The sequence below is a fragment of the Tupaia chinensis genome, unplaced genomic scaffold, assembly GCF_000334495.1.
Source record: "Tupaia chinensis unplaced genomic scaffold, TupChi_1.0 Scaffold000575_1, whole genome shotgun sequence".
NCBI lineage: Eukaryota > Metazoa > Chordata > Mammalia > Scandentia > Tupaiidae > Tupaia > Tupaia belangeri.
In genome coordinates this window covers 3113264-3137623 of record NW_006160089.1, presented here as the reverse complement: position 1 = coordinate 3137623, position 24360 = coordinate 3113264, and the positions used below count along the sequence as shown (strand labels likewise).

The window sequence follows — 24360 nt, the reverse complement described above, 5'->3', positions numbered from 1 at the left end:
ACAGAGGCTGTCCATGTTCGGTTGAGACACCGCTGTAGGCCTAACTACATAGTACACATCTGTAACTGTGCAGAAGCCGTGGATACCGAGGGCCAGCTGTACTGAGTGTTTTTTCCTGAATCACCTCAGGCCTTCACAGTATCTCAGAGTCCAAGTATTCTCACACTACAGTTCAGGGAAGGGAGGTTTGGAGAGGGTAGGTTACCTACTTATGTCTGAGAAACAGTGTAGCTGCCTAGGACTCCTGACTTAAGAACCATTACCACTCACCTGGTTTGAGGAAAAACTGAATGGAAACAGACCTGATCATAGCACAGACAACTGTGTGAAACCATGTGGGAAAAGCCTTGCACTCCTCCTTCTGGATAGCTAGCCCCTCCAGACAGACTGCAGCGTTTTCCTAAGGCCTTTGCCACTTTCTGCCAGTGCTTGGTGTCTTTACAATGTTCAATTCGCTGTTTCAGCCTCCTCCCCTCCTCCTGCCCCTTTGGTCTTCCAGGCCCCCAGTACCGCCTGGAGAAGCAGAGCGAGCCCAACATCGCCGTAGACCTGGAGAGCACTTTGGAGAGCCAGAGCGCCTGGGAGTTCTGCCTGGTCCGCGAGAACAGTACGTTGGCCGCCTAGCTTGTGCCGCGTGGTCTGTTGCAAACGTGCTTAGAAGTTGTGTGTTTGGGAACACCAGTCTGGTGTCCCAAGGCAGGCAGATTGGAACTGACTGTTTTCCAAGGCATACTGTAGCCTTCCTGCCAAAAGTATATCCCAAAGGGAAATGATCGATTTCTTGCATTTTGATTTCTACATCTGGTCTAGTACTCCATGGTGATGAGTTTTTTGTTAGACTATATCTTCCTAAGTTAGGAGCAGCCCTGGAGACAGCCTAGATCTGCAAAGTCTTTTCTGAAGCAAAGGCCATGTTGCATATAAAGCAACTGGCCTTGTCATTATCACTGTTGAGACATCAAAATTTTAACCACTTGAATATTCTTAGCAAGAGACGATGTGATACCTAGAGCACTATCGAGAGACCATCTTTAAAACTTCAGTTAATTCCTTGCATTCTCTCTAAAGCTCCTGGTTGTAGATTTTTGCCACTTCCTCCCCTGTTCTCCCACCGATGTATGGGCCAGTGATCATGGCAAACATGCCCCTTGGTCTTTCCTGCTGTGGGGCTTCTGCACAGGCTGTTTCTTCTGTGGGGAACACTTTCCCCCAGCTGGTGAACTCCTTTAAATGTCACATTTTCAGATATTGCTTGAACTTTATCCATCTCTCTTTTGGGTCTCCCAAAGAAGCGAGGTATTTCAAACAGAAGCCTTATTGCTGATAAGAGTTCAGGAAATAGGCAAACTTGACCTCTAGCAACTGTGGTGGAACTTGGAGTTGTCTAGCTGGAGGCGTCAAAAGCCCTAAAAATGTTTTACCTGTTACTTCTGCCTTTGGAAACCTATCTTAAGGAGAAAAGATCTAAAATAAAGCAAAGATTTACGTATAATGGTAGAGTTCACAGTATTATTTCTAATACCTAACATTGGAAGAGTAGTCGGATAACTAGAGGTTCAATTTACTGGAAAATTTAACAATTCTAAACATACATGCTTCAAAATATATAACATGAAACTGAAGAATTACTAGGAAAAATATATGAATCTCACAATCTTTGTTATTATGGTAAATTAATATGGACAGAGTTTTTGTTTAAAAAAAGTTAAACCAACCTTGCACTGCTAGAATAAACCAAACTTTGTAATGCTATATTATCCTTTTAATGGAGTGCTGGAGAGTTTCTTCTCTTAATATTATTTAAAAAGCAGAAACTTTTAAAAAATCAATAATGATACAGAAGATTTGAAAAATATTAGCAATTTAACTTCATGCAGAGAATATTTTACCCAGCAACTGCAAAATACACATTTCTTTCAATCATACATAAACATTTATTGGTTTTTACAATATTCTAGGCAATAAAGTAACTCTTAAACAAATACCAAAGGACTGAAATCAAGTAGGATATGGTCTCTGATCAAATGAAATTAGTCTAGAAATCAAGAAAAAGACTAGGAAATCTTTGTAAACCAATTTGAAACTTGAGAAATAAGCTGCTGAACATATAGTTTGAAAAAAAAAAAGTAACGAGGAAATAGAAAATATCTTAACAAAAAATGATGAAAATTCTATGTATTAAAATGGGGAGTATAACTAAAGTATTTAAAGGAAATTTTACAGCCTTCAGAGTATTACCAAAAAAAAGAAAGTATTAAGCTAAGCATTCTGTCCAATAAATTAGAAAATAAAAAGAAACCCAAAGAGAATAAAGGAAAGAAGCAATAAAGGTAAGGGCAGAAAATAATGAAAAAGAAAATTTAGAAACATTTCATGTTTGAGTTGGTTCTTTTGAAAGGCTAATAAAATTGATAAACCTGAAGAAATTAATCAGAAACAAGAAAGATAATTAAAAGAGAAATACAAATACTAACAGGATGAAAAGGAAGCACATCACATATTCTATAGTTATTACACAGATAATACAAGATTATTTTAAAAGATATTAATGAACAAATTTTAGAAAAACACAATTTACCAAAATTGACACAAGAAGAAATAGAAAACCTGATTATTCCCATAACTATTTTTAAAAATGGAATTAGTGATTAAAAACCATCCCATAAAGAAAATCCAGGCCCAGGTGACATCACTTGGCCGGTTCTACCAGACACTTAAGGAATAAATATTAGGTTGTTGGGAAAGTCATGACACACTTTCGCATAGAAAAACAGAAAAATACAGCATGACTTTCTCAACAACCTAACTCCAATCTTACATCAGCTGTTCCAGAGAACAGAAAAATGGATTGATAAAAATATGCTGACAAACTGAGTCCAGCATTACATTAAAGGATAATATAGCATTACAAAGTTTGGTTTATTCTAGCACTGCAAGGTTAGTTTAACTTTTTTAAAAAACTCTGTCCATATTAATTTACCACAATAACAGATTAAAAGGAGGAAAATCATCTTAGTGAATGTGATTCAGTTATAAAAGTGTTTACCAAGAGTTTCTTAATGACAGAAGTAACTTTGATGTAATATTAATGAGAAAAAATGTCAGGTGTATACAAAATAGCATATATAGACTAATCCCAACTATGCAAAAAAACTGAGCAAACTTAAAGTGTAGAAAAAAAATTGGAAGGACATGTTAGTAAAATTGTTTCTGGTTGGAAAGATTCTGGGTAACTCATTTTCTGTCCTCTTTATATTTTACTTGTACTTTCTGGTTTCTAAAGTAATCATGCATTACTTTCTTTTCTTTTTTTTTTTTTTTAACTATGAGGCACATGCACTCGCCAGAAAGACAGAGACCGACAGAGAGATAGAAAGCGAGAAATTACCCCCCAGGGAGAATGGCCACTCTGCAATCTGTTTTCCTCCATTCTCCTCTTAGGATCTTGGGCACGCGTGCACACGCGCCCAGTGTGAGTTTAAGCCACTGGGTCTGGGACTCAAACCGTGGTTGACTACATGGGAGTTCAGCGACATAGCCATTACACTAACTGCTGGTCCCATCATGCATTACTTTCTTTTTTGGGGGTGGGGGGAGAGGTTTTTGCTATAGGGCGTGCGCGCCTGCCAGACAGACAGAGAGAGACAGAGAAACAGAAAGCAAGAAATCACCCCCCAGGGGGAATGGCCACACTGCAATCTCTTTTCCTCCAGGATCTTGGGCACTCACGCACACACGTCCAGCATGAGTTTTAAGCCACCGGGTCCAGGACGCGAACTGCGGTCAACTACGTCGGAGTCAAGCGACATAGCCATTACGCTAATTGCTGGTTTCCCATTACTTCCTAAGAAGAAAAAGCACACAGAAATAAAGACAGGTTCACATACATAAAGATTATGTAGTGAGAGTGTCTCCTAGTGTAAGAAACCTAGTGAAAATCGAAATCTCCAGTCAGTTACAGTCCTGCGCTGTGGCATGCTGAAGGAAAGTTACATCAACACTCCACCTTGTAACCTGCTTATCTGAATTTTTACCTGGTACAGATGAGTGATCACTTCCTCCCTCCCTGTCATTTTCTTCCTTCTTTAAAGACTCTCATCTTTAACTACTTGGGGAACTAATTCACATATAATAGTTCTATAGTGGATTCCATTTCAAAATGTTGGTTCGTATTATACAAATAAGGTGTTATTTATTGGTATCTCAGTAAAGTTCTTGGATGTGTAACATGTTTTTTAAAAAAAGATTCAGATAAAAGTCTCTATAGTTGGAATTAAGCCTCCTTCCTCTCACTCAACTCCCGGAGACATCAGTTGTTCCTAGTTCTTCATGTCTTTCCAGGGATTATGTGTGCATATGCAAGCATGTTCTGAATGTATATGTGAATAGGTGTGTGTGTGCAGACACACACAGATACTCACGTATTCATGCCCTCCCTTTTTAAAATCACAAAAAATAGCAAACTATCGGGAACCAGCAGTTGGCGTAATGGCTATGTCGCTGGACTCCCACATAGTCAACTGCAGTTCATGTCCCGGACCCGGTGGCTTAAAACTCACTCCGGGCACGGGTGCGTGCATGCCCAAAATCCCGAGAGGAGAATGGAGGAGAAGGGATTGCCGCGTGACCATCCTCCCTGGGGGGTGATTTCTCGCTTTCTGTCTCTATGTCTCTATCTGTCTGTCTGGCGAGTGCACGTACCCTATAGCGAAAACCTCTCCAAAAAAAAAAAAAAAATAGCAAACTGTCATTAACATTCTGCATTTTTCTTTCATCATTTTGACAGTATATTATAGCGGTTATTCTACATTCGTCTACGTACTCCCTTTACTCTGTATATTAGCTCACCTGTTTCTTTTTCACTGTTGTGCAGTGTGCTGCCAGCATAATGTGGTTTCAAGATAGTTTGTTCTTTTAAGATGAAGCCCAGGGACCAGCAGTTGGCATAACAGCTATGTCGCTGGACTCATGTAGACTACTGTGGTTTGAGTCCCAGATCCAATGGCCTAACTCACACCGGGCATGTGTGCGTGTGTGCCCACGGTCCCAAGAGGAGAAGGGATTGTGGCATGACCATCCCCCATGGGGCGTGATTTCTCACTTCCTGTCTCTCTATTTCTCTCTGTCTTTCTGGCGAGCAAAAAAAAAAAAAAAACCTCTTTAAAAAGATGAAGCCCAACCTCTTTATGTTAGGAAAGAGAAGTGGTGAGGGTTGGTTGATATGGTTTTGAATTCTGGGCTCTAGTCCTCACTCTACTTCTAAATATGAACACGGTCCTAATCCAGGTGAGTGGCCACTGCAAGCCTCAGCATCCCCATCTTAAAGCATTTGCAAGGTTTTCTGAGTCCTTGCACTCTGTGAGTCAAAGTCACTGTGTCAATAAAGCAGCCCTTGCCACATTCACAAAGGGCAGCCAGTAGTTTGATTAGTTATAGCTGGCCTTTGTAAAATGGGAGTAAATTATAAAAATAATTTATAATTTTATTTTTATGAAGAAGGTTTTTTAGAAGTTTTTCTCTAAGTAGAAATTCCAACTGAGAGCACACATTGCTCCCCAGCACCTTCCTATTAGGAAGCTGGATCCCAAGAGGAGAATGGAGGAGAAGGGATTGCACTGTGCCCCCACAAAGGAAAATATTTCAAAAACAGAATGTTTTTACTCCTGTTGGTATGTTTGTTGTGGACAGGTTCAGTAGCCTGAACGCCTTTTCAGATGTGCCCTGGATTATCACGTATTGGGCAGCGTTTTACAGGAACATGCTGCTGGGCCAGGCTGCTCCGGTTCACATTCCGGCCCTGCTGCTGGCCAGCTTCGTGAGCCGGGACAGTTTACTTAACCACTCTCGGGTCGTTTGTCTCCTTGTGGGGTTGATGGGAGGATTCCATGAGCTCCAGTCATCATAAAGCTCTGAGAACAGTGCTGGGTACGTAAGAAACTCTCTGAATGTTGACTGTCATTCGTTTATAAAGTATGAAAGAGCAGCCTTCCATAGCTATTAGAGCAGACAGGACAAAAGTGTGAAGGTCTGGATTCAGAGGATGGTCAGAGCCCTCAAAAAAACTGTGTGGAGGAAAGGGAGAGGTCTAGTGTGGAGACACAGCTGTCAGTCTGTCAGAGGACCAGAGAACCTAGAAGCAGGGGACTTTCCAGCTGATGTGTTTGGGTGTTCCAGAATCGATATGCACTTTATGAGAAGACTGTTTGCCAAAGGGTGATAAGAAGCCTTTCCATTTTGCTTCAAAAGAGGGATGAGGCATAATATTTTTTATCAGCCACATGAAAGAATGTTTCTTAAAAATTACTTATTCAGGGACTAGCGGGTGGTGTGCTTAAGGCACTGGACTCTCACATAGCTGACTGCAGTTCAAGTCCCAGACAAGGTGTCTTAAAAAAATCATGCCAGATACATGTGCATGTGCACCCAAAATCCCAAGAGGAGAATGGAGGAGAAGAGATTGCAGTGTGCTCCCCACCACCATCCAGAGAGTGATTTCTCACCTTCCCACTGTCTCTGTCTCTCTCCTGCAAATGCAGAAACCTTTTAAAATTATTTCTTTAGGCCTACTATTGTAAGAAATTGTGCTAGACATTTTATAAGTGCTTTCTTCCCACATAATTTTCATAAATACCCTGCAAGACATTGTTCTTACTGTGAGGCCAAGGTGTGACTTGCCAAGTTAGCCAGCCTGTGATCGGACCAAAATTCAAACTTCCCATCCTGAGATTGTTGATGAAACAACCTACATTTTTAATCGTGAGAGCAGTGATGACAATTGTCTTTATACACTGTGAGATAGCAACTTGGAATTGAAGCTGATGTGACAGTTTCTGCCTAGGGACCGAGAGCTAACATTTGTGCTTGGATCTTGGCCTAAATAAGAAAATGACAAGCCAAAGTCCTTGAGCTTTCCAGTTTGGATTCTCATCTGATAATTTACTGCATCCTTCAGCCAAGTGTTTGCTAGAGCTGGAAGCAGACCGGAAGGAGGCACGAGAGCATTATGGAGAAGGTGGAGCCTAGAGTCGTCCATTTCTGTCCAGGCTCCTGTGCAAACCCTGGCACCAGCAGAGCCTCAGTTTTCTTTGCTGTCAAATGTTGCCAGTGACCTTTCCTGCCAGTCACATGTGGGAGCCTGTCCAGGTCCTTAGAACAATGATGTGGCTTGAACCAACTTACTCCTTCCACAGCTTGAAAAGAGAAACTAGAATTTCCTGTCATTAAAGCCAAGACAGGCCTGAAAGTAAACTGGCTTTATGCAGTCAAATACTTCGTCTGTCTGTGTCATCACTCACCAGTCTCCATCACGACCATTGAGGATGGTGCTGAAAGCAGCATCAGAATCAGGCAGTCCTTAGTGCCATTGGCAGCCTCTGACAACGGACGGAGGGCACCTCCGTCGCAGCCTGTTTCCTGTGTTCATGGAGGCCATTGAGTCTGCTCCACAAGGTTTTGATGAGGACCTCCTGAGATGTACGTGCTGTTGCTGCCCCGACCTTCCAGGCCAATGTGGTCATCTTCCTTATTTTACAGGAAAGGAAACTGGGGCTCAGAGGGGTGAAGTATTTGCAAGAGTCACATGAATAATAATGAAGGGCATGGAAAACAGTATCTTCTATCCATTAAGTCTAGGGAAGGAGCTAAAGGTAATTATTTTATTTCCTAACTAGACCTTGCTATTAGGGAGAGGTTTCAGTTGCTTTTTAAACATCAGTTCAACCTCCTTGATCTTTCCTGTTGAAGGAGAGTTACAGAATGTTTAAGACCTTCCATGATTTCAGTACCTTATGACAATTTTTTTGTGTGTAGAGGTTTTTGCCTTAGGGCGTGTGTGCTTGCCAGAGAGAGACAGAGACTATGAGAGGGAAAGTGAAAAATCCCCCCCCAGGAGAATGGCCATGCCACAATCCCTTCTCCATTCTCGGGATCTTGGGCATGCACGCACACGTGCCTGGCATGAATTTCAAGCCACTGGATCCAGGACGTAAACCACAGCCGTGTGAGAGTCTAGCAGTGTAACCACTACACCATCTGCTGGTCCCACTAACTATAATTTTTAATTTCCATTATTCAGGTATAAAGAGGAAGAGCCTCAGCTCACCAGCTTGGTGGTCACCCAGACAGGTGGACTGTGGCTGGGGAGCACCTGCAGGTCTCATTCTGAGCACCCTCACTTACCTCCTTCAGTTTCCTCTCAAAGACCCAGGAGAGGAGGGGCCTCTTCCTAGGAGCCTCCCCAGGCCCCCCCGGTGCCATTCCCTGGGCTAGTTAGTCCCTCCTTACCCCTCTCTGATCGTGATACCACTGCCCACTCCACACCAGACTGTGACCACCACTCCCCAACGCACATACTGGACAGGGACCAGAGTCCCCTCTGCATCCTGATGTCTGGCCAGACCTGGTTCATCCCCCAGTGGAGTGAGCTCCCTGCGTTCCTGACCTCACCAGTCTTCTCCCTAGAGCTCTGAGGGGCAGTTAGGCGATGGCTTTTAAGGAGAACTAGGGTTTAAGTCAGCTTCTAAACATGAGGGGGTTTCTTTGAGGCTGCCTAGGCTGCTCTCTACCAACCGCTAAATTAAAAAGGCGAGGGAAAAGCCACGTAGAAAGAGAATGGACGATCCCTTTGTCCTGTGTGTTTCCAGACCGTCTTCGGTGTTTATTCGGAATGGGCCTGTTGGTGCTTCCTGCCAACCTGAGACTCCCCAGTGATTCCCTTCTGCTTCTGGAGGCTTAGCCTTCTTCAGTCACAAATTGCTCTCTCCACTTTCTGTCATATGATTAAAACACCAGGGCTTTAAACCTCTTTTATTATACCACAACAGCACTTTTCAAAAAAATGCAGTCATGCAAATAAACTCTTATTTCTGATAGAAATGACTCGTGGTGGTTGTACATATTACACCTTGAGTCATCACTGAAATCCAGTTATGTATCTGGCTTTGGGAGGGGGCCATGTTCACTGTAAGGCATCTTCTATACCGGTAAGAGTTTTTATCAAGTCCATATTGTATAACTCGCCACTTGCTGAACGCAAGCAGCATTTAAAAGACATAGAAATGTATCCCAGACATAAGACTACCTCATGTCTGGTGAGTGTGGGCCGACTGGCAGTGCATGGCAGAAGAAGGGGTAAGATACTTGGAGCCACTCTGTGACTTTGATTAAATCCTTCTTTCTTGTGAGCCTCATTTCCTCATCTGTAAAATGGGATGGTAGTTTCTATGCTGCAGGGCTGTTGTGAGGATTAAACTATGAAAGTAAGTAGCTGAGACTGCCATAATTAAAAGTATAGAGTGAGGGACCAGCAGTTAGTGTAATGGCTATGTTGCTGAACTCCCATATAGTCAACCGCGGTTCGAGTCCGTGGCTTAAACTCATGCCAGGCACATGTATGTGCATGCTCAAGATCCCAAGAGGAGAATGGAGAAGAAGGGATTGCAGCATGGCCATCCCCGCTGGGGGGTGATTTTTTTCTCTTTCTGTCTCTCTGTCTCTCTTTCTAGCGAGTGTACACACCCTATAGCAAAAAGTTCTAAAAAAAAAAAAAAAGTGCAGAGTGAGATGCAATGTGCAATACAAATGTTGGCCCTCACCAAGTGTCCATGTTCTTGAGACACACAGGGCGATGACCCATCACCGACACCACAGCTGATCCAAGCATGTTTGTGCTGGCCTCCTCCCACGAGTCCTGCTTTCCTTCCAGCCTCTTTGGCTTCTGACAGGCCCCTGCAGGCAGTGGCCCGCACCAAGGGGAGCTGACTCCTGGGCCAGACAGCCATGCTGGCCTGTGCTAGAAGCAGACTTGTGCCCTGGCCACACCTGCTGCTTCATAAGGAGTGCCTGAATTATGCTCTGTGGGCTGGGAACTTCCACATGAATTGCACTCTTCACTCTCCCCCTTTTTCAAAAGTCCCCCCCCTTTTCATTTTGTCATTAGATACTAATTAGTATTCAAGGGAAATTGGTCTTAATATATTAAAATTGGTTAAGTGCATTTAGACCTGTACCACAGCCAATGTCTTATTGGAAAATGTAATTGGGGACTCTGTGTATGTAATTAATTGAATTACAATTAAGAACTTTCATTAAGCGATACACTGGTACATTAGAGCAGTAAGGAAATGTGTTTGACGAGCCACAAACCCTGTCTGGGCTCTAAGTGAGGGCACGAAGACTGGCATCCCTCCGGTAGGACCCTGGCCCCAGAATCTGGCCTGCAAACCCTGACTAATGGCTTAGTAATGCATCAGGTGACATTTCTCAGTGACTCTGAATGGGAGGTGAAGTTCTTCCAGCATGTGTGCCCTCACTCCCAGTCGGAAAGGGACACTTCAGTGTCGATCATATGTTACAGTTCTCAAATATTTTGCCATGTAAATGGTAAAAAATGTCAGGATCCTTAGCCCCACCCATTACTTTTCCTGTGCTTTGAAGGGACACAAAGATACATTGGAGGAAGAGGAAGTAATAGAAATTCTGTCATCTGCATAGCTCCCACACAAACCTGCATGAAACGGTAGTCATGCTCTCTGATTATTTTTTTCAATTATTTAATTTTATTTATTCATTCATTTATTTGAATTTGATGAGAGCAAGAGAGAGAGAGAAAAAAAAGTGAGAAAGCAAGCCACCAGGTCCAGGATTTGAACCGTGGTCAGCCATGTGGGAGCGTCCAGCACCTTAACAACCATACCACCTGCTGGTCCCAATGCTCTCTTCTTTAAAGGGTTGTTGGCTTCACTTTGAGCAGACACACATGGTCATTTACCTCCCATGCACTGACTGAGCCCTCTTCTGACCAGCCCCCATGCTGGTGTTTAGAAGATGGGGAAGATTCAAGCCCACATGGCAGACAGAGCCCACACTTATCATCAGTACTACAGTGGATAGCAGAGGACTGGAGCTGGGGAGAGTACCAGGACTAGGCTTCCTTGCAGAAGAAGACAAAGGGGTGAGTCAGACAATGAGTAAGGGAAGAATGCTCCCTGCCATGGGACTGCTTCTGACGGCCTTGAGACAGGAAAGAGCTCAAGAAGAATGCCTAGCATTCTTGGAGATGAATGGGTTTAATAGAATGAAATGAAATGAAACAAACTATGGAAAGAATATCAAAAGATGAGATGAGGGATAAGGCAGGGTCTAGAATACAGAGCCTTGTGGACTCCACCAGCACCTTCCACACTCCACTCTTTACAGAAAATCTGCAAACCTGAGCTATTTCCTTCTGATCACCTCATAAAACAAGATTACCTTGATTTATTGAGAGGGTCTGAAATCTCCATGTGGAACGTCCTCCAGTCTGGCTGGCTTTAGCTTCAGAAGTTAAATCAATTAAACACTGACAGCAGGGATCCTATCCCTGATTATAGCATGGCAGATTCTGGGGAAGGGTGTGTCCTGCTGTGTGATCCAATAGCTTTAAAGAGATCACTGCGGAGAAGCAGGGTGTGTGTGTATAAGAAAGATAGTATATCACTATTGATTGTTTTTAGAGACCAGCAAAAATGACTAGTAGTCAAAGGGAAGTATTTAATAGAAGAGAATTGTAGGGCTTATCAGGCTTCAGGGATTTAAAAGGCCTCAAAAAATATATATGATGGATGCAGAGAACTACGGAGAGTTCTACATGACTCACTTAGGCCTCCAGCTTCGAGTTTTACTGAAGGAATGAAGAGCATTTGGATTCACCCCTGGTTCCTTTGTTCTGGTGAGACCAGACATGATCATGTCCTCCCTAGACAGTGTTGCAGCCTTCGAGTTGTACATCCCCGCCCATCTAAGTTCGTGCCCAAGGAGGTCATTTGGTGTTTGAGGGCACAGTTTGGAAGCAGACCTGGGTCCACTTCCTAGCTCCAGCATGTACTAGTGTATGATGTGTATGACATTAGTAGAGGGATGACCTTCTGAGATTCATTTTTCTCACCTGTAAAGAGTTTAATATCCCACTTAAAGGAGCACTGAGAAAATTAAAAGACGGCCAGCAGGTGGCATGGTCATTAGAGGCACTGGACTCCCACATGGCCAACTGTGGTTTAAGTCTTAGACCTGGTGGCTTACTTTCTCACTTCCCCTCTCTCTTTCTCTGTCTCTCTTTGATCAAACTGGAAAATAATAATAATAAATAAAATCTTTTAAAAATTAGAGGAGATAATATGTTTAAAGGGCAGATCATAGTGTCTGACCTATGATGAGGAAATGCTCATTGCTCTTGTAGGTATTGAGCAGAATTCCCATCCTCAGTGGACACAGCTGCTGGGGTGTTGGAATGGTGAGGAACGGTGTCTCACGTTTTGCTAACTGGGGTTAGTTACTAGGTTTGGATGGCATACAAACCTCAGGTACTGTCATGGTTAACCTCTGTGGCATCAAACTTCATTCCTTCCTGCCAGCAGCTTCTAATCAGCATCTGCTGTGTGACAGGCAGTGTTCTCTGTAGGATGGATGTGCCTGCCCTTAGGGAACCCCAGTACCTGGGCTGAGGACAGATACTTACAGGTGAGGGACTTCGCGTGAGAGCCTTCAACAGAGGACTGTAGAGTTTCACAAGAGCAATGGAGGAAGGTTTCATTTGGACTAGACCCTTACATCCTGGGCAAATGGGACAGCTTGAGCAAAGTCCACTTTAGCTGGAGTGGGCTGCTTCTGTGAGGGGGACAGCAGTGAGGCTTCAGGACAGAATGGAGCAGGAGATGGTTTGTTTATTCTTCAGTCGGTTCCTTGCACAGTGGTACTTTATTGTATGCCAGGTCCTGAGCACACATTGTCCCCACATTGAATAATTTTCCCCTCAACACTCTACCATTTCATTTTCCAAGACTTTTCCATACCCACCCTTTGCCTTCAGTTTCTATGACATCAGGTTTACTGGACATGCTGGCACCAGCAGGTGGCATGGTGATAAAGGCGCAGGATACCACACAGCTGACTGCATGGTTCAAGTCCAGAGTTAAGCTGCTCCCTCGCTTGGATTTTCTGCTCGCCCCCAAACCTTTCCACGTTGTCTAAGCGTTCTCTGTCATTCTTCCAGAGCCCTGTTGTCAGTCCGCTTCAGCACTGGCACTCAAGTCACTATTAGGCCCCACCCCAAAATTTGATCTATCACAATAGATCTTTGAGTTATAGCAGCTTGAGCGTTGTGACACGATACATTATGGTAACCCGTGGCACATAGAGACATTAACACTCCCGACTTTGACAAAATACACTGTGAAGTCTTTGAAGGCACCATTACAATTTATCTTGTCATTCACAAGGAGACACAGTTCAGCATTAATGTAGATGAACACAGTATGCCTTTTGTTTCATTTAATTGCTTGCAACCCTTTTTAATTACTATTTTAACAAAATACCAAACAGTTATATTTCAATTAACTTTTGGGAAGTGAGTTTTGTTTTGTTAGTATGTTTATTTTTAAGACATTCTGGTTCTCTCTGCCTTACCACTTTGAGTATGTGAAAATGTCTTCTCTTGGAAAGCTGTGGGTAGTTTAATGTGAAGTTCATAGACAGTGATCTTTTTTATTTTTTTTTGAGAGGTTTTCGCTACAGGGTGCGTGTGCTCGCCAGCCAGACAGAGAGAGACATAGAGACAGAAAGCGAGAAATCACCCCCCAGGGGGGATGGTCACGCCGCAATCACTTCTCCATTCTCCTCTCGGGATCTTGGGCACGCACGCACACGCGTCCGGCGTGAGTTTTAAGCCACCGGGTCTGGGACGCGAACCGTGGTCGACTACATGGGAGTTCAGCGACATAGCCTTTACGCTAACTGCTGGTTCCGACAGTAATCATTTTAATATGCAGGCAGTACAGTTCCATGCATCTTCTATGTGTGATTGGGTTTACTTCTTTCCAGAAGAATTCAAACAGTAAAGGTAACACATGAAGTCATAGGACTTTTCTGGTCCAAAAACATGCTTTTGGAATTATGTTTTGCTTCAGATAAAGGTCTTTAGATAACAGCGTCTACTGCATGTGCCTTTATTGGGCCCCTGAAGATCAGGAGCCCTGCCCTTTCCTCTTCAGCATTCCCCCATCATCTAGCATGCTGCTGGCATGGAGAGATGAGGGGCCGCCAGTTGCCCGTGCACAGACACGCCCCTCTGAGCTGCAGCACTCCTGGGCCTCCCTTGAAGAATGACTGGGACTCTGAGACAGAAGCTGCCTACATTCAGCAGATAGCCTGATTTGGAGTGAACAGCTTGAATCGGACTGTTCCTTCTCTACTCCCCCAGGTGCTGTTGCCCTGCTGCTTATAAAGCAAACAGACCCCTTGTCAGCCGGGGCAAGGCTCAGAACTCACCCAGGTGTCAGGGGGACTTCAGTCCTCACATGGGCTGTGAATTTACAGTCAGAGAGTAGAAGGTCAGTGCAAGAAGCATTAGCGTGTTGAGCCCGCTCCAGCTGTGTAAGTCTTGAACAAAATTAATATAAGGAAATTGACAAGTCTTGCTGGTTATTCCATAGCTTTAAGACCTCTACTAAAATCCTATCATCTCATCTGCCCATTATTAACATTTCAGCAAAATATAAAGTTTTCATTAATCTCGCACAGCAAATTTAGGAGTGAAAACTGGCACTTGTTTGAGCTTTTAGGACTACATTAGCTGGTGTATTAAACAAAATATGTCATTCTTCAGTAGCTTCTGTAAGAAGCTAAATCAATTTCCAGCCATATTTATGCACCACTTTATCTAAAAGCATCTGAATTATCATTTACAGCTAAGATGCTTTATTAGCAGCTGGCATTGAAATTGCTCAGTAAAAAATTATATGTCACGTTATAGTAATTTTTAAATTGGTTTTAATCCAACATCATAAAATGTAAAAATCTTAAGTGTGGCTTTTTTTTTTTTTTTTTAGTAATTGGCATTTTAGCATAATAAGCTATTACCTCTTTTCAAATCAAATACCTGCAATATTTAGAAAATATTAATTAGTAAAGAAAACAGAAGTTCTTCCGTTTAGAGCTAAGTTATGTCTAATAATGGCATTTTCTAAGAAAAAGTGGCTTTAAATCATTTTTAAAACATTACAAGACTTCAACATTTTCTCAAATTTTTCCATAATTCCCATGTAAAAAAAATTCTAAAACAGAATTAAACACATGTTGAAAGTTATGTTTCAGTAAAAATGTAGATTGGAAAAAGTGAATGATTATGCTAACCTCTAAATCCTAGACAGCCTTTCAGTTCAGGATGGGGACATTACCAGGAGACTCAAGGTCATGATACGTCTGTCTAGAATCACCTATGTCGAAAGAAAGGGAATGGCTTACCCAGGGCCCTTGCAGGCACGAAGTACCACTCTGCTACATCCTAGTGACGGGAGATTGGTTACGGCATAGCCTCTTTGATCTGCATTTTCCTATGGACATGTCCCCTGGGATGTTCATGGTACATTCTTATTCAGGTCGTGTTTTATCCTCTGCAAGGTAGTGCTCGCAGGGTCCGGACTGCAGTGTAAGTAAAGCAGTCACTGTGCCTGTCCTCTTGGGGTTTCTAGTTTAGTGGCAGAGACACATAATTACTCCCTGTGATAACTATCCTGAAGGAACATGCAGGGTATGGTGACAGAAGGAGTTAAACTAGACTTGGGGACCTGGGTCAGGGAAGGTTTCCCTGGACTGTGACTTGAGCTAAACCCTAGAGAAGGAACGGGGGAGTCCAGGAGGGAGTGGAATAGGGAGAAGGGTGACCTGGGCAGGGAAAATGGCATGTGCGAGACGCTCTAAGAAGGGGCTCTGTCGGAGGCATTGAACGAATAGCCCCTGAAGGGTAGGGGACGCCGTCACTGAGAGAAAAGTGTTATGGACCTAGATCTAGATGCTGGAACAGTCCAAGTGGACAATTATTGTAGGGTTTAGAAATAGAACACAGATTCCTCATAAATGAGTTCAATATGAAAGCATCAGAAACTAACTTCAGCTTTAAAAGCCTGCCCTGTAAGCAACAGCAGAGAGGAGACAAATCTAATTGTCAGGCTACCAGTTATGTGTCACAATGTTCCTGTGTGATACCCAGATCTAGAACTTTCCAACCCTCCAACTCTGTCCCAAGGAGTTCTCTGGGTTTCCCAGTGGAACTATCTCTTGGTGTTCAGCACAAGGTTGGGCCCCTGCACTGGTTGGCTTCTCTCAGGTGAATAGCTACCCCCTTCCCTACCACCGCCACAGCACACACACACACCACATATTACAGGCAAACGGCACCAGCAGCCACTCCTTCAGAAGTCCATATTCAGCAAATCTCTTAGTGTAACTTCAAGCATGTGACTAAGCCTCCCGAGCCCCAGATTCCTCATCTGTGCAGCATAAATTGTGGAACCTCCCAGTTTGTCATGAGGCTTAAATACAACAACATGCATAAAAAGTGCTAGCACCTTGCCTGACACATAATAAGCACTTATACATATGAGCTATTATTTAGCAAAATTTAGTGAGAGCATACTGGTTGCCTATACTACATGAGGAGAAGACATAAAGATGAATAAGGAACTTTACTGATGTTCACAGAATTTTCTGCTAGTGGACAGAGCAACCACTAAATAATTCTAGTACAAGACTCAACGTGATCTCTGACAATAGAATAAAAATCATCGTGATTACTGTTTATTAAGTGTATTACATATTGGATTCTCTGCATAAAATTTGACATTCTGTGAATGACCAAAAACTGGAGTTCAGAGAGGTACACTTGCTTGCCCTAGGTTACATAGCAAATGAGAGGCAGGACTAGGAGTTGAGCCCAGATCTTCTTGGCCTCCAAGATCCAGTATAAGTCAACTCTGTGAAATTAACTGCCAGTCAGAAACAGAAAAGCTTTCATGGAGAAGTAGAGTTTGAGCTAGCTTGGGGGCTTAAGGGAAGGGGAAGATTGACAAGTCTAAGGTGAGGGTGGAAGGGTGTTCTAGACCAAGCGCACCTACATGAATAGAGGCCCAGAACTCAAAAACCCCTGACTTTACACAGCCTAAGGAGTTAGGGAGGAGCTGAGAGAAGTGATGGGAAAGACTGGAAAGCTAAATTTTGGGCAGATTATGGGCTGCCTTGATTACTTGTGAAAAAATTCTGTTCCATTCAGAAGGTGGGAAGCCAGGGAGGGGTTCTGAGCACCATTCTTCTCATCTGTCTCCAAGTCGCATATCGGAGGACTTAGTATGCACCAGGCCCTCACTGACATTTAGTGAATGGGTGATGATTGGTGCTACAAAAGGATGAATGAGAAAGTCTTGTGGTGACTGGATTGCAGAGGGAGCCTTTTGGCCCAGAGGCCAATAAGGAGATTGTCATGGACATCCAAGCGCCATCAGCCTCCATCTGAGCCAGTGCAGGTTGTGGGTACAGAGCAGGAAACAGACGCTTTGGGAATCTGGGAAAGGACAGGGAATCTTCAAGGCACATGAATTACTTTTGTGATCAGGAAAATCATATTTAGAAAAAGGAACAGGAAATGTGACCACCCATGCGCTCATGACTTACTCTGGTGGAGACTGCTTGCTGAGAGCAAGAGTAAGTCTTCTACCCTCCTTGGAACCCTTCCGCCTGGCCAAGGGCCTTCCATAGAACAGGCAGCGTTTGTGGAATTAATTGTTGCATGATTAATATGTTACCGTTTTCTGTTTACTGGAATGGCATTATTAAGTCATCGCTCAGCCTTTTCTTCTCCAAATTAAATAGCCCATATTATTTTAATTTATCCCAAAGCATTTTAAGCAGACACCATTTGCCAAGCCTCATGTATCTTTATGTGTTAAACTGCTTTTTCCTCCCCAGGTTCAAGGGCAGACGGGGTTTTTGAGGAAGATTCGCAAATTGACATAGCGACGGTCCAGGATATGCTCAGCAGCCACCATTACAAGTCCTTCAAAGTCAGCATGCTCCACCGGCTGCGCTTCACCACCGACGTGCAGCTGGGTAAGTGCAGCCGGCGAGCAGCCCAGCTCCTCTATCAGCAGTCAGTGCAGAGGCGGGGAGGGAGGCAGCATGCAACTTTTATGTGACCTGATGACTACGGTGATTTGTTTTCTGAGAAAATGTTTGAACAATGCAATTCCAGGTCCATCCTTTTTCTCACCTGAGCGCTCTGTCTTGTCTTTTTTATGAAGCAGAAGATTAGAAATAGAAGTAACTTGAGACTCTTTTCCAACTGACTTCTGTGGAGTTCCATAATTCTTCCCATTTTGTCCTTCGGAGATCGGCTCTGTAACATTGCCACTTGCCTTTCCGTCTCCGTGAGCTCCTTGTTTACTTGTCCGTGCCTTTACTCCGCAAGCTTTTAATGATCTCAGAAGTCGATGAGGATCCTTACCAGACAATCTGGAACTAGCTTTCAACTAATATTTGGGGTGCCTTTATTCCAATTAAATGCCAAATTGCTGTTTTGACTTAAACCCATCAGAGGTAGGAAAGTGTCGTTGTCGTCAGTGTGCTATGCAATAATGCGCCGCCGTCATGGTCATCAGGGCTGCCTTTGTAGGGTGCGCTGTGTATTCATCCCCATTCTGAGTCCCTCACATTTGGCCTTCCGTAACTACGGGTTCTACCTCTGCAGACTCAGCCAACCACACATCGAAATATTCACGATAGGGCCACCCCATAGCCTAGTGGTTAAGGGAGCTGGGTTCCACCTGTTCAAATCCCCACCCCAGCAGCTTAAAAATACACCAGTCACATGTGCATGCATGCCCCAGATATTGGCAGGCTAGAGAAATGGAGGAGAAGGGATTGCATCGTCAGCAGACCCCTTTTGGGGGTGCTTTCTCCCTCTCTTTCTCTCCATCTCTGTGAGAGCACATACCCTCTGTTAATTTAAACAAAAAAAAGATAACATTGAAATAAATAAATTAAGTAAATAACAACAATATATAGAATATTAAAAAAATACACATTTAAAAACAGTGTAGTCATAGTGTTTACAAAGCATTTGTATCGCATTAGGTATTATAAATGACTTGGAGATGATGTGAAGTGTTCAGGAGGACATGCATATGTAATGTGATAATACTGTGTCTTTTGTATGAGGAACTTGAGCAGTCATGAATTTTGGTAGCTAGAGTGCCCCATGATACTGAGGGACAACTGTAGTGCTTAGCTACCAAAAAGGTAGATATTGATATCTTTTATTATCCCCATCTAACAGAGAGGGAAGACGAGGTGCAGAGAGGTAAAGTCTCATGCCCATCTCCCACCGTGGGGAGGTGGCAGTGTCAGCAGAACCCTCCTGACAAACGTAGTGCACCTTCTCCCTAATGAAGGATCGCCCACGTGTGGTGGGGGAGAGAAGGAGCGGGCAGATGCCAGGTTGGCTCCACCCCTCCCTGGTCTCTGCCTCCTACATACAGAAAGCATGAATTTTTTTTTTTTTTGAGAGGTTTTCGCTACAGGGCGCGTGCGCTCGCCAGACAGACAGAGAGAGACATAGAGACAGAAAGCGAGAAATCACCCCCCAGGGGGGATGGTCACGCCGCAATCCCTTCTCCTCCATTCTCCTCTTGGGATCTTGGGCACGCACGCACACGCGCCCGGCGTGAGCTTTAAGCCACCGGGTCCGGGACGCGAACCGCGGTCGACTACGTGGGCGTCCACCGACATAGCCATTACACTGACTGCTGTTTCCCCAGAAAGCATGAATTTTTTTTTTTTTTGAGAGGTTTTCGCTACAGGGCGCGTGCGCTCGCCAGACAGACAGAGAGAGACATAGAGACAGAAAGCGAGAAATCACCCCCCAGGGGGGATGGTCACGCCGCAATCCCTTCTCCTCCATTCTCCTCTTGGGATCTTGGGCACGCACGCACACGCGCCCGGCGTGAGCTTTAAGCCACCGGGTCCGGGACGCGAACCGCGGTCGACTACGTGGGCGTCCACCGACATAGCCATTACACTGACTGCTGTTTCCCCAGAAAGCATGAATTTGAAGGCTCACTAACACTACACTTCTCACAAATGCTTTGTATGGCCAACATGTAATAAGCCTTAAGAATCTCCTCAAATATTCCTTCCAACTTGACTGACAGGAACTTGCAGCATGCTAACACTACAGCTTAGAAATTAAGAGAACAGTAATTAATGAATCCCGCCTGGGTTACACCACAGCCCTATCAGTAACCAACCACAGAACCTTAAGCAAGTGTCTTCATCTTTCCAAGCCTCAATTCTACCCTGCTGAAATGGGGATGCCAGTAGTACCCCCTTAGAATTGCTGTGGGGAACAGGGAGATGCTACAGGAAAGACGCGGAGCATCGGTCCCGGCCGTTGGAAGCTTTCCATAACCAGAGCTGTTTGTTGCAAGGCCATGTAGCCGAGCGCTCAGAGGACAGGCTCAGGAGTCAGGCGCTGGCTCATTTGCCAGCTGTGCCACCATGGGCGAACGACTCAGAGCCAGGCTTCCTCATCTGTACTGCTAAGATGTATGTCCCAATTGTGTTGCGCAGCAGTGAGGACGAAGTGGTGTAGCTCATGTGGGGGCACGTCGGAGGTCCCTGGCATTTGGCAGGTACTCAGTAAGCATCAGGTGCTGGGATGTGGTGATTCCAGCAGACAGGGGAATCAGCACCACAACTTTTAGCTGAAACACAAAGTCCTCCTTTTTTTTTTTTTTTAGAATTATTTTATTTAGTTTTATTTATCATTATCATTATTTTTTAACTTGACAAGAGAGATAGAGAGAAAGTGGGAAAGCAAGTGGCCAGGTCCGGGACTCGAACTGTGGTCAGCCATGTGGGAGTCCTTTAACCACCATACCACCTGTCGGCCCCAGAATCCACCTTTTTTTCCTTTCTATACCTGACCCTCCTCACCAAAGAAAAACCCAAAATATGTGAAGTGATAAAATTGCTTACTTTTTAAAATAGTTAGTTAGTTAGTTAGCTTATTTCACCAGAGAGATGCAAGGTGAGAAAGCAAGCCTCCAGGTCTGAGACTCAGCTATGGGGGAATCCAGCACCTTAACTACAACACCACCTGCTGGCCCCTAAAATTGCTTATTTAATGTTGATTCTTAAAACATAAAGTTGTTCAATGTTGTTTGTTTTGGAGGTGCTTTTTGTGGTGTCTCATAAAAGTAACAAGAGCATATACCATATGAGTCTATGTAATGTTCTCAAGTACACAGAAGTAATATGGTCATGAGTGGTGACGATGGCTATCCTGGGCTGGGGAGGACTTCTGGGAGGCTGGGAAGGTTGTGTTTCTTGATCAGGGTGTTGCTCACATGGCCATGTTACATGCCCTCCTGATGTTTGCACTGCCTGTGTGTTTATTTTTAGTTAAAAGTTTACTAAAATAAGAATGTTACTCAGACATCCAGTTGCGCCACTTGCCCAGTAGCAAAGGGTCCACTTTCTGTGAACGAGCCTAGTTTTACATAGCTGGTCTGCATTCAAGACACAGGACCAGGCAGGGATGTTCCCAGTGAGCGTAGTTGGCAAATCCCCCTGCTCCTTCCCAGTGTGAAAGCAAACTTGGATTGATAAGCATGATGGTGGCTTTCTGTCCCCACTTATTACAAAGGCAAAAAGACAGGCTTTGTGGGGGAGGGGTAGAGGATACGTGCACTTGACAGAGAGAGGAAGCAAACCGCCCCTTCTTTCCCCCCACCCCCTGCAGTGGCGTGTGCTCATGCCTCAATCCCTTCTCTGTTTCTCCATCCTGTCAGGATTTGGGGGCATGCACACACATGCTCCCAGTGAGTTTCTCAAGCCACCATGGCCGAGATTCAACCCACATAATCAACTATGTGAGTTCCAGCTCCTTTAACCACTAGGCCTTGGGCCAGCCCCCCCAAAAAAAGGTAGGGGGTTGGGGTTTGTTTTTTGGGATTTTTTGGTATAGGGTGTGTGTATTCACCAGAGAGAGACAGATATAAACAGAGAGAGGGAAAATGACAAATCACCCCCTAGGGAAGTGGGACACACCACAGTCCCATCTCCTCCATTCTCCTCTTGGGATTTTGGGTACACAAACACACACACACACGGCATATTTTTCAATCCTCTGGATCTGAGACTTGAACTGCAGAGGTGGCCATGTGGGATCCAGCACCTTAACCACCATGTCAACTCTGGCCCCCAAAAAGACTGATTTTAATTCATCAGATTCAGACTTGTATATTCATTCAAAGCAGAAAGTCCACAAAAGGATCTACAGGGGAGTCGGACTGAATTTGAACCCCAGCTCCTCCTCCACTTACCTGCAGAATCACCTTTGACAAGTCCCTTTCACTTTCCGTCCTAGTTTTGTCATTTATAAGATGGGGATCAAATGTTTACCTTCTCAGACTATGAGAAAGTGGCCTATGGAAAATTCTCCATGGTAGCTTACCTTAGCATCCTTGTCATTACCCTTCATTTGGCCTCTTGCCTTCTCTCCTAGTTCACCATCTTGTATGTATTGAACCAGATCCTTTGGATTAGATGGTGGCTCTCCTGGCAGTTTCCCTTGTGGCCATAATGGAGACTTGTCAGCCAGAAATGGATCTTGACAGTGGTGCCATGTCTCTCCCCAGAGCAAAGGTTCTCTGAAGCAGGAGTCTCTGAGGCAGATCCAAGGCTCCTCTGACAGTGGCATGGATGCCACCCTCTGGCAGAGAGCCATGGCTCTGAGGCACTCCCAAAAGCCAGATGTCTAAACATTGGTTTATTGTGAATCTAAGCTCAGTCTTCAGCATCATAAGCAGAAACTTCATTGACGAGTCCCAAGGAATTTTGTGACAATCACATAATCTGTGCCCACTGATAATGTATCATGCAGTGAATAAAGCAACTCATTTCCCTTCCCACGCAGCAAGTTGGGTCAGGTGTGTGAAGCCGAAGTCCCTCCCTCCTCATGAAGCTGATGACCATAGCCCTCATCCTAACGACGATGTCGGTCCGGGGATTCTTTCCTCCTGAGACAGACTGTGCTGCGGAGTACAGGCCGTGAACAGCACACCCTTCATGAGCAGTCAAGTGAGCAGCTGGATTCTGGGATCAGTAAATAATTTATTTTATTTCACCTGACTGGCCAGGTGCTTCGGCTCTTTCCTGACACTGATAGATGGCCTCCTCCACTGTCCGTCCTGTGTCAGTCAGAGCAGAACATTCGCTTGGCTCCCATGGCAAGTTCTTCTGAGTGCTGCGTGTCTGTGCATGGCACCTGCCCAGCATCCCTGCTGCCCCCACAGCCTCGAGCGTCCATGAAGCAGGGTGTCTACAAGCACACGGCACAGGAGGCGGCCCCTAGGCTCTCAGGGCCACTGCAGTTGCTCGTCTTCTGGCAGGTGGTGCGGCCAGTGCTCCAGTTTACCGCCTGCCATTGCAGAAAGTCAGGGGACAAGGGACTCAAACTTTGATCTGCAAGACCCAGACTTAAACCAGTTTTCCACAGGACTTTCCTATGATCAAAAACTCTGTCAGATTCTGTTTATGAAATCCATGGCAAAGATCTGATCTTTTGACATAATATTCACAAGAAATTTTTTTCTAAGCATCAGTGGTTTATCGGGTGTTTAGTGTATGCCAGGTGCTTTGCTAACCACTCTGTGTGCTTTGGCAACTAAATCACCGCCCTACCATTAGGTAGTACTGATACTAGGTAGTACTGATATGGTCTCTGTTCTCATATGAGGAAGCTGGGGTGCAGGAAGACTGATAGGTGGTGAGGCTGGGATCAGAGTCCAAGACTGTCCGAGGCTGAATTCTGAGCCGCACAAGCATGTCGTGCCTAGGGTACAAATCCTCATCAAACTTGTACTCTGTAGCCCATGAGGACTAGCCAAGTACTTTCACCCAGATACGTCAGTTAATCCCCACAACTGATCCACGTGATCATTCCCATCTTACGACTCAGAAAACCGAGGCTTGAAGGAGTTAATGAAATAATGCGATGTATGCGCAGCACTTGGCATTTGTAGGCACCTAACACGCACCAACTCTCTCCCTCGCCCTCAGCCAGCTGATACCCAGGCGGATATCCAGGTCCAGTGGCAGGGCCAAGACTGAAACCCAGTTTCATATGCCAAACCTAGTCCTCATGCTACAGATGCCTTGGTCATCAGTAACTTTCTTCACGGAAGAGCTGATAACTTCTAGTTGGCTAGTTCCAAACCTCATGCACATCCCTCGCTCTTCTTCCTCCCCCTGTATCTAAGATGAAGTCAGCATAGCCATGAGCTGCTGTGCCCTCCTCCACGCCCCTCGAGATGTGACTCAGTCACTGCACTTCTTCCGTCTGGCCCAGACCTAAAAATCACAATTCTTTCCAACACGGCCTCAGAAGGAACCTCTCCCAGTCAACTGAAGTTGGTTCTTACATTGTAATCTATTTGCCACTCCTGCTCTACCTGTCTGGAAAGCTTCCCAAAGTCTTCATGCATTCCAAAACGT

The 24360-nt window shown here is 44.6% G+C and overlaps 1 protein-coding gene across 6 annotated transcripts in view; it reads left to right on the top strand.

The window, feature by feature from the left end:
* Window positions 1-24360, top strand: part of MAPKAP1 (MAPK associated protein 1) — a 284151-nt gene that overhangs the window by 222002 nt on the left and 37789 nt on the right. For 4 of the 6 annotated variants that reach the window (XM_006158247.3, XM_014591467.2, XM_027775606.1 and 1 more), the window contains 2 exons: window positions 500-607; window positions 17773-17913. In XM_006158247.3, coding sequence (XP_006158309.1) covers window positions 500-607; window positions 17773-17913 — 249 coding nt within the window. The remainder of the gene's footprint in view (window positions 1-499; window positions 608-17772; window positions 17914-24360) is intronic. The other 2 variants (XM_027775605.1, XM_027775604.1) reach the window with 2 other exon arrangements.